Source organism: Artemia franciscana, chromosome 5 (genome assembly GCF_032884065.1).
Source record: "Artemia franciscana chromosome 5, ASM3288406v1, whole genome shotgun sequence".
Lineage (NCBI taxonomy): Eukaryota > Metazoa > Arthropoda > Branchiopoda > Anostraca > Artemiidae > Artemia > Artemia franciscana.
Genome location: NC_088867.1, coordinates 37,000,160 through 37,010,441, shown reverse-complemented (window position 1 = coordinate 37,010,441; position 10,282 = coordinate 37,000,160). Strand labels below are relative to the sequence as shown.

Here is a 10,282-nt window from a genome sequence, read left to right as displayed (position 1 = left end):
GGTTTTAAATATAATGCGTTCTCGGCGGCCTACTTTCCATAACTCTCTGTTGTAGTTTCCATAATTTTGTTACTGTAGTATTATATATTCATCATACTTAGGTATACTTCATTATGATTAACCTAACTTCACTTCTTGAGTTTGGTCTGGATAACACGCAAGTACCAAGTTTTTTTTTTCCGAAAATCTCGCAACATTTACCCAGCCGCTGTAGGAAGAAAAGTTTTACCCTGCCAAAAGTGCTTTCATTTTGAGCAAATTACTTGAAAAAAAAAATTCCAAAAAAGAAGTTTTTCAAAGAAAGGGTAAAGAGCTACATTAAAATTAAAACCGGCAGAAATTATAATTATGCAAACACAAAACTACCAGAAATTGCTACTAATGTATGAATGAAACCCAAAACGAGCAGAAACTAAATCATCAATCATAGATAACATAGAGATTACACATACTAACGTAACTGAATAAATAAATCTTAAAACGAATAGAGATTAAAATAAATATTTAATTCAAAATTAAAACAAAAAAAAATCACCACACACTTGAGTTTGGCTACAGCCCCCATCCCCATCTGTAAAGTCGAAAGCCTATTGCGCCATTCGCGTTTTATTGAAAACTATATGTAATTTGAACAGTCCTCAGAAAGTAATAAAGTAAATTGTAATATAATTCGTAAACTACCGTTTTCGACCACTTTTTATAATTCTCCTCAACATGCCCTGAAAGTTTGAACTTAATTCCCTTAGCAGTTCTTGAGAAACCTCTCAACCCAGAATTAAACATCCCCCTCTTTTACCAATGATAAATCCTGCATGTAATAAAAGGCAAATTGCACAATTTACATCCTTGCCCTGGGGGATGTGGGGGGTATTGCGTGTCCAGAGGCATAACTTCTACGCCTTTTAACTAAATCACTTTAACAAAATCACTTTTCAAGATTTTGATCAGTGACGAGGTAAGGGACCATCTATAAAAGGCCAGAGGGGCTGGTAACCCTCCGATGGTCCTTTATAGTCCTATGAAATTTTCAACTCCATATCCTCAGCAATTCCTTACGCCCTTCTAACAACCAGCATACACATAGTGTATTTTATTATGTTTGGCATCCCTCTTAAGAACTATGAAGGGTCATGTAATCCACATAAACATAGTTATCTAACCTTTAGATTATTTTGAACAAATGGCTTTTCAAAATTTTGATAGAACCTTTTTTGAGGGAGGGTAGCTAAAAAGGACATGGGAAGGGACTGACAGACCTTCAGCCACTTTCCAACGTCCCATTTAACATGTCCTGAAAGTTTCAACTTAATGCCCTCAGCTATTCTTAGAACATTGCAGATCCCATTTTTTTATTAACTTGATGCACTTAGTGCCTTTTGATTTAGAAACATTCCACTCAGCAATCTCCAAATTTTTACCCTAATGTCCTAAGTGTTTTCGGATACACCCAAAATCAAATATTTCCCCTTTTCTAGTTATAGATTCTGCATTTAAACAATGAGCAAATTTGCAAATTTGCAATCCTTGATTCGGGACTATGGGGGGCCATGGTATCAATGGATATATAGCTATTAGACATTTTCAAGTATTTGGAACAAAATGACGATTTCAAAATTTCAATCAGTTTTGAGCACAGGAAACATCTAAAAAGGGCAAGGAGGGAGTTCAGCATCCCTCTCAACATTTCTTTAATTTTTCACCTTAATACCCTAAGAGTTTTTGAAGAACAGGGATAGAACATGCCCTCTTTCCAACAACAAGAGCTAAGAGCTCATATGGCACTTGTGACGAGGTCGGAAGAGCCGAGAGCTCATATGGTACGAGGTCGGAAGAGCCAAGAGCTCATTTGGACGAGGTCGGAAGAGCCGAGAGCTCATATGGTACGAGGTCGGAAGAGCCAAGAGCCAAGAGCTCATTTGGCACTTGTGAGAAGGTCAGAACCTAAAGTTAAACTTTATAGCACAAGATCCTTCTAAATATCAAATTTCATTAAGATCTGGTCACCCTTTCGTAAGTTACAAATACCTCAATTTTCAAAATTACCTCCCCCCTCCCAATTCCACCAAAGAGAGCAGATCCGGTCCAACTATGTCAGTCACGTATCTTAGACAGGTTTCTATTCTTCCCATCCAGTTTCATCCTGATCTCACCGCTTTAAGTATTTTCTAAGATTTCCGGTCCCCCCAACTGCCCCCCCCCCCCAATTACGTTTGATCCGGTTGAGATTTAAAATAAGATATCAGAGTTACGAGGTCCTTCTAAATATGAAGTTTCATGAAGATCCGATCACTCCTTCGTAAGTTAAAAATACGTTATTTTTCTTATTTTTCAGAATTACCCCCCCCCCCCGCAATTGAGCGGATCCGTTCCAATTATGTAAATTACGTATGCAAGACTTTTGCTTATTTTTCCAACCAAGTTTCATCCCAATCCCTCCAATCTAAGCGTTTCCCATCATTTTAGGTCTTCCCACCCCAAACTTCCCCCAATGTCACCAGATCCGGTCAGGATTTAAAATAAGAGCTTTGAGCCACGATATCCTTCTAAATATCAAATTTCATGGAGATCCAATCACCCGTTCGTAAGTTAAAAATACCTCATTTTTTCTAATTTTTCAGAATTAACCCCCCCCCCCCAACTACCCAAAAGAGAGCGGATCCGTTCCGTTTATGTCAATCATCTATCTAGGACTTGTGTTTATTTTTCCCACCATGTTTCATCCCGATCCCTCCACTCTAAGTGTTTTCCAAGTTTTAGGTTCCCCCTCCCAACTCCCCGCCCCCATCACAAGATCTGGTCGGGATTTAAAATAAGAGCTCTAAGACACGATATCCTTCTAAACATCAAATTTCATTGAGATCCGATCACCCGTTCGCAAGTTGAAAATACCTCATTTTTCTAATTTTTAAGACTTACTCCCCCCCCCCCAACTACCCCAAAGAGAACAAATAAGTTCCGATTATGGCAATTATGTATCTAGGACTTGCGCTTATTTTTCCCATCAAGTTTCATCCCGATCCCTCTACTCTAAGTGTTTTCCAAGATTTTAGGTTTCCCCCCTCCGAATTAACCGGCCCCTACTCCCCCCCCTAGATGGTCAAATCGGGAAAACGACTATTTCTAATTTAATCTGGTCCGGTCCCTGATACGCTTGCCAAATTTCATCGTCCTAGCTTACCTGGAAGTGCCTAAAGTAGCAAAACCGGGACTTTAGGTTTTCCCCCTCCGAATCCCCCCAATGTCATCAGATCCGGTCGAGATTTAAAATAAGAGCTCTAAGACACAATATCATTCCAAACATGAAATTCCATTAAGATCCAAATACCCGCTGATAAGTTAAAAATACTTCATTTTTCTATTTTTTGCGAATTAACCGGGCCCCCACTCCCCCCCAGATGGTCAAATCGGGAAAACGACTATTTCTAATTTAATCTGGTGCGGTCCCTGATACGCTTGCCAAATTTCATCGTCCTAGCTTACCTGGAAGTGCCTAAAGTAGCAAAACCGGGACCGACAGACAGACAGACCGACAGACCGACAGACCGACAGACAGACCGACCGAATTGGCGACTGCTATATGTCACTTGGTTAATACCAAGTGCCATAAAAATCCTTATATGTTAACAATGGGCAACTTACATAGCCTACAGCCTTTGCCCGGGGACTGGAAGGAATTTTTCAACCCCGTATGCATAGTTATTTGGCCTTCGGACTATTTTGATCAAAATACTATTTCGAAATTTTGATGAAATGCAATTAGAGAAAAAAGCCGTGGGGGATGGTTGCCCTCCTATCGCTTTTGACTCTTAAAAGGGCACAAGAACTCTCAGTCTTCAAATGAGCCCACTCCGATGTTTATATGATCACCACATCCATGTGAAGTGTCTCTTGAAAAAAAAACTAATAATACATTGAAGCCGTATAGCTCTTTACTGTAGGCAACGCTACAGCACTCCCTCTGATGCGTTTCCAAGCCGAAACCCTTCAAGTGCAAACACGGTACAGCAAAATGGGTAGGGTAAGAGGATAGCTTCACTAAACAAAAACATTCAACTTATTTGCTTATCGACGACTTGTGTTAGCCTAAATTTTACGTCCTACCGCCGAATTGCTGGGTTTACATTGAATTTCGCACAGTTAGCAGAATTATCTCTAACAGTAAGGACTGATATAGAAAACTTAACAAAAATATGAGGACTAGTGAAAATATATTTTGAAAAAAAATGACATGTCGAATACTAAAGGGTATTTTAAAAGCAATTTTATGAATTCCATAAAATGTACTTACATTTCATCTGTTATCAAGTAAACGTCGAAAATCCCAGACATGTTTTTTTTTCACTCAAGCATCTCAGATGGTACGTTAGGGCGACACGGTACCCTAAAATCCTTTGGCCAGCCTAAGCGTCGGCTAAGACAAAGTACCATTTAGCGAATTCTCCCAGAAGACTAGGCATCATCAAGAGCTGTTAGAATTCTTGGATTGGCTACGAAATATGACTGAAAAGACAGTGAAATTTAACATTCATTTGACCTAGGTAATATCCAGGTATTTCTACTGATGACGATCACTGTATGTGTGATCGAAATACCCAGTATATTATTTTATTGCTTTGTTCACTGTCTAATAAAGGGATTTATCCTATTTGAACTGTTATTTATCTTCTTTTGAGCTGATTTTTAGTGTTGTCCTTGCAGGTATGCTAGAATGTTTTTAGGGACTGTCATTTCTAAAACCTGAAACAGAAAGTTTAGTTCCATTTAATTGAAAAACAAAATTCACACTTTCTCACGATATAAGTTTTGTTAGAACTGGATATCTCCAACTCCATCACAAAACGAAGAAGGTTTTTCTAAGATTTCTGAGAAAGAACGTGTCGGCTTTTAGTTTTCTGTTGCTTATTCGAATCTCTTATCCAAGCTCTAAAAAGTCCTGGCAGAATCTCTCAATCAATTCTAAACAGTTTGTCGACATAAACCAAAATTTTTATGATGGACGAAATAGAGTGATCCTGTAAGGCAGTGTTTCTCAAACTTAGTTAGACATTGTACCCCTTTTTATCCACAAAACATTTTAGGCATCCCTTCTAAGTTACCGGTACTAAGTAAACAGTAGCTAAATAAAGTTAAAGGATTGTTTTCTTTTTTTATTGGTCGGCCACGAACGTCCTAAAAAATTTTTGCGTACCTCCAAGGGGTACGCGTACCACAGCTTGACTACAATTGCTTTAAGGTATGGTATCGACTTGAAAAAAAAACAGACACCGAATCTTCTTTTGGACTTATCTCTGTCGCTGTTTTATCGACTAGGTCAATATAGCCGAACACGTGGATTATTTTTAAACAGACATTATGGTAAAACCCGTGAATAACGACTAATCAAGAATGGACACAAGTTTTATTTTTCGGACGAGGCTGGGGGTCGTCATATTGCAAGAACCAGCTTTTTATACTTCAGCCTTAATGTTTTCTTTCACAGTTGTAAACTATTAAATTCACTACCTCCTTTCCCTTTAATCTTGTCATGCCAAACGTTATTCCTGATTACTAGGCGGATGGGTATAAAGATTACCAAAATTTATTTTGAGAGATTGAAACTATAAAATTCCAAATATATCAAGTCCAAATGTATCTTCAGTCCAAAGTTTAGCATAATTTAAAAATGTCCGATTAATATGTTTGACTCTTAATATTTCTGTCCACTTTGTTTAGATGAACAATTTTTACCATATCGGCGTTGGATTAATCTCCAGTATAAATCACCCTTTTATGAGGAGACATCTCCAGGCATCAGTATCATTACCAAGACTTGTGCAAGGCCGTGAAGAATAGAAAAGGATCGTCAGATCCATTTTTGTGCCCTCAATTGAATAATAATAAAACAAGTTTTTTACAAACCAAATTAAAGAGCGACAATAAAACTGAAAGGGAACAAAAGTTATCCCGTATATAGGGGCAGGGGCTTCCGTCTCCCTAAATTACTTGCCTTTAACGCTAAAGTTTCAGCATATTATAAACAGTTATCACATACTCACAAGAAACCACAACCTAAACTTTGACTTAAAGAGTAGAATGTTCATAAGGCCGCCCCCTATATGTGTGGGAGTTTCTATTTACTTTATTTAAATATGTTGCTTTTCATTTGTTTGAAAAAAATTACTTTTTTCATTATTTGATATCTCTCCACTTTCCATAACATTCTCAGAGGCATTCACATATTATCTGTCATCCCTTTAGTCTTCCACTCTTTACAGTTAAGTTTAACGTCCGCACAGCAACGTGTCGAAAACGAAATTCACGCCTGAAAAAGGTACCTCAAATTTATTTGTGAGAGGAAGAGGGGGGGATGTCAAAATACTAAAAGAGATTTTTCAGGTCGGTATTTCAAGTTCTATACCCCCGTCTTCTCCAGGCATTATACCTGGCTGGGGAATGAATCCTGCTCCTTCCATGTTTATGCAATTAATCATATTGATATTATGGATGCAATCTTTTGTCTGATATTAAAATTCTTTATGAGATAATTATTTTACATATTGATCGGAATTGCATCTTACAAAAATCAGAAAATTTGGCATTCCATAACACTTTTTACGTTTCAAGTACCCTGTCTCCACAAGAGACCTACTGGTCTCAATCCCCACCCCCACAGTAGGTGTTCCAAAAAGGAATAATAAATAACTATTAATAATACTACACATACGTTTAATATAGCAATCCATCACTTTGTATTTTTCCCAACCGGGTATTTTATAATTTTCCCTCGATCAAATGATCCCTTTCCTGCCACTGGTTCAGTACAACCATTTCAGGTCAAAAACAAAACAAAAAAATTATCAAGCATCCATTATAAGGAATTTCATGTTTCTGCCCGCAGAAACTTGGGCATATTGAATTTTATGGTCATAACTTTCATCAAGACTTTTCACATATTTTGGGCGGAGGGGGGAGGTTCATATTTTTCAAAAATCTTCTGCTTAAATTTTCTAATGCCAATAAATTTGGATAGGGTGCCCTAAACTAACGTAATTCTAGACATTTGGAATCACCACAGAATCGGATTGTTTTCACATGTACATTGGTATCCAAATTTCTTTCTTTAGAGTTTCGGTTACTATTGGCACGGTTCGTTTTATGCTTCTATTTTGTTTCTAATAACTCTTTGAAAAATGCATCAGTTGGGGGCAAAGACTGAAGGTGTCCAACAAAACCCTGCAAAGACTCTGAAAATTTATTGGACTACCAATTACATCACAGTACAGCGTTATTAGCATATCTGGATAAACTTCTATAAGAATAATACGAACGTTTAAAATGTTGAAGGATACATAGGTACTCTATTCAAAGGTAATTGTCATGAAAAAAAAAAAACTAAACAAGGAAGTAAAAACAAAGAAAAGGGACGTTTTATAATATTCATTTTCCACTGATACTAAATAACAGTTTTTAAATCCAAATAATAAAACAAAACCAACAAAATCAAAGTCTTCCTTAAAACGATGTTTCTTTTTAGCTAAGTAAGTAGAGAGAACAGAGGAAAAAAGAAGAAAAGACTCTTCCTTTAATGGAGATTGTAACATCATTGCACCAATACCCTCAAGGCGTCCTTAGGGTTGGTGGTGTCCAGGGAAAAATTAATTAAAGTGCCCTGCCCCCCTCTTGTCTCGAGAATAAGCAAAAAAGCCGAATCAAAGTAAAAATTTGATCGAAGTGGGCAACCCCCCAGCCACGGATCCTGGTGCAGCTACCTTGGTTACCCCTGTCCCATTTGAACGGCTTTGAACCCTAAACGAGCCTTTAGAACCAACTGCACTAGAACACGGATTTAATAACATGTCCCCATTTCTGCAGCAGGTCTTTAATCTTTTCTTAGATTAAACTTACCATCAAGAAACGTGAAAATGCGAGTGAGAAGTTTGAGAAAAAGCAAGAAAATCCAAGGGAGACAGGGGTTAGATTAGCAGTTGTACATACGGAAGAAAATCTCGAGCAGAAATAACACAGCAAGAGAAGCCAAGTACGCAGAGAGAAGCGGTTTGCTTGTTTCTTAATTTGGCCCTCCTTTCCGAAAAAATCGTTTTCATAAATAAAGACTCTACACTCTGATTTTAGAGTCTTTGTAACCTCAACCAGAGTCAACCCAGCTCTAAATGGGTGCCTGGAGAAATCTTGGGAAGGTAAACAGGAAGTGCATGCGAAAGCACAGGATGGCTGGCCCCCATCCCCCCATTGCACTTCCTGGGTGAAGGGCCTTGAGACGGAGATAAGCTCCGCCGATTTGGACCTTAAGGGTCTAGTGACGCATCCTATCCTGAGTATCTTGAGCAAAATGACTGAGAGTCAAAGGTACCCCCTGCCCTTTATCCAACTTCCCAACCATTTAACGGCCAATATAATAATAATAAAAAAACACAAACAACACTGTAAAAAAACATATAAATGTGTTGTTTGAGACACTTTTAAACTTTGCATTACTAAAATACGTCAAATAATCCGTGCCAAAAAAGATCGCGACATGCGTAAGTACAACTTAGTTGCCTATGGGATTCCCATGTCCAGCACAAAAGATGATGCAAGTACTGTCCGGAACTTCCTGTCGAGCTAGTATGGAATCGCATGTGGTCCCTTGAGTAATGTTCGACGTATAAATGGGCAGTGACAGAACCATGCGACCTAACACTCATCTGCCGATGTTATTCACTGTGTCCTCCTTCTATATCACGAGGCAAATTATAAAGAAATCGTTTACTAGAAAGGAGGATGTCCAGTTCCCCCATGACCACTCGAAGCAGGACCGTGAAAAGTGCAAGCAGCGCGTCGAACAACTAAAAGAACGCACCACTGCAGGCGAACAAAACCTTGGTATACAGGATCGTTTCAAAATCGTGACAAAAAACGGTCCACATATCGGGCCAGCCCCAATGCAGAAGTAGAGCCCTAAAAATCGGACAGTGTACACAGTGTATCCAATGTTCCTAGTGCCGATTTGTCCAAATTTGAAGCGAACTCGGAAAGTTTTTGGACTACAAACTCATCAATGGTTGCGACAACCTTTGCCTCACTAGACGACCACATGGAAGAGCACAACTGCCAAACCAACCATCAAAGTAAGAAACACCGACAACGAGTCAAACTTTTCCTGCTCTTATTACTAGCGCTGACTAGCTTACTAACAAATTGAATGAGCTGATAACTGTTTTTAGTCAAAAAGTTATGATCTGGTTCTTCTGACCGAAGTTTTCCCAAATCCTAGTAGTAATAAGTTGACTGAATCCCATATTAATTTCCCTGGATATTTTTTTTTTATCTCGGATTTACAGTCACCAAGATGTAGCCGTGGTACATTGGCGCTTGTCTAAGCGTTCTACAGTGCCCAAGAAGTTAGTATATCCTGCGACTCAGATTATGTGTAAACTGTGTGGGCTAAAGAGAACTCTACTATGTTAAATATTTCAGAAGTCTTTCGACTCAAAGACTGTGCCTTTGGATCGGAAGAGTTTTCACATTACACCAATATTCAAGAAAGGTGATAAGACCAATGCAAAGAATTATCGGTCGATCAGCTTAACCTCGGCTGTAGCAAAAACCCTGGAACATATTGTGAACGCCCAAATTCTGACTCAGCTTCTGTCCAACATTATACTGTCACCGGACCAGCACGGCTTCCTTCCGGTGAAGTCAGTGGAAACCAACCTACTTGAAACTTACAATATCAGCACTGACGTTCTTGAGAAGGAAGTACTTGTTGACCTTATTTTGCTTGACCTTGCCAAAGCGTTCGACAAGGTGCCCCACAGACGCCTTAGGGCCAAATTATTGTCAGTTGGCATCCACACTCATGTAGCAGAATGGGTGATGAATTTCCTGACAGGCCAAGAGCAGCAGGTCTGACTTTTTGCCAATAACGGTGATAAACTATTCTCCGAACCATGTGATGTTGTCAGTGGGGTTTCTCGGGCACGATCCTAGGCCCCACCCTCTTCTTCATTTGCATAAATGATGTGAAAAAGGAAGCGACAAATAACATTACGCTTTACGCCAATGACTCCAAGCTTTTCAGACCAGCCGTTCAACAAAGCCTGCAATCAGACCTCCAGAGAATCCAGAAGTGGACTGGTGAATAGCTGGTAGTGTTCAACATCAATAAACACAGTTTCCTCCTTTTCGACAGTAACAATCCTCACCACCTGAATACCATGCGTGATCAGAAATCACAGTCTGATATTAAGCTACAAGCTAGTCATGAAGAACGAGACTAGGGAGTACTTGTTGATGAGCAACT

The 10,282-nt window shown here is 38.9% G+C and overlaps 1 protein-coding gene across 1 annotated transcript; it reads left to right on the top strand.

Annotated features, from left to right (window-relative positions):
• Nucleotides 1-8,150: 8,150 nt before the first annotated feature.
• On the top strand, nt 8,151-9,891 carry LOC136027725 (uncharacterized). The gene is made up of 2 exons (XM_065705181.1): nt 8,151-8,177; nt 9,457-9,891. Exons 1-2 carry the CDS (start codon nt 8,151-8,153, stop codon nt 9,889-9,891), a joined length of 462 nt encoding a protein of 153 aa, XP_065561253.1.
• The last annotated feature ends 391 nt before the right edge of the window (nt 9,892-10,282 follow it).

Bases quoted from the DNA above. Each gene is read 5' to 3' on its own strand.
- LOC136027725 (XM_065705181.1), top strand. From the start codon at position 8,151: ATGGGTGCCTGGAGAAATCTTGGGAAG. The intron at 8,178-9,456 runs GTAAACAGGAAG...TAAATATTTCAG, and splicing joins CCTGGAGAAATCTTGGGAAG to AAGTCTTTCGACTCAAAGAC.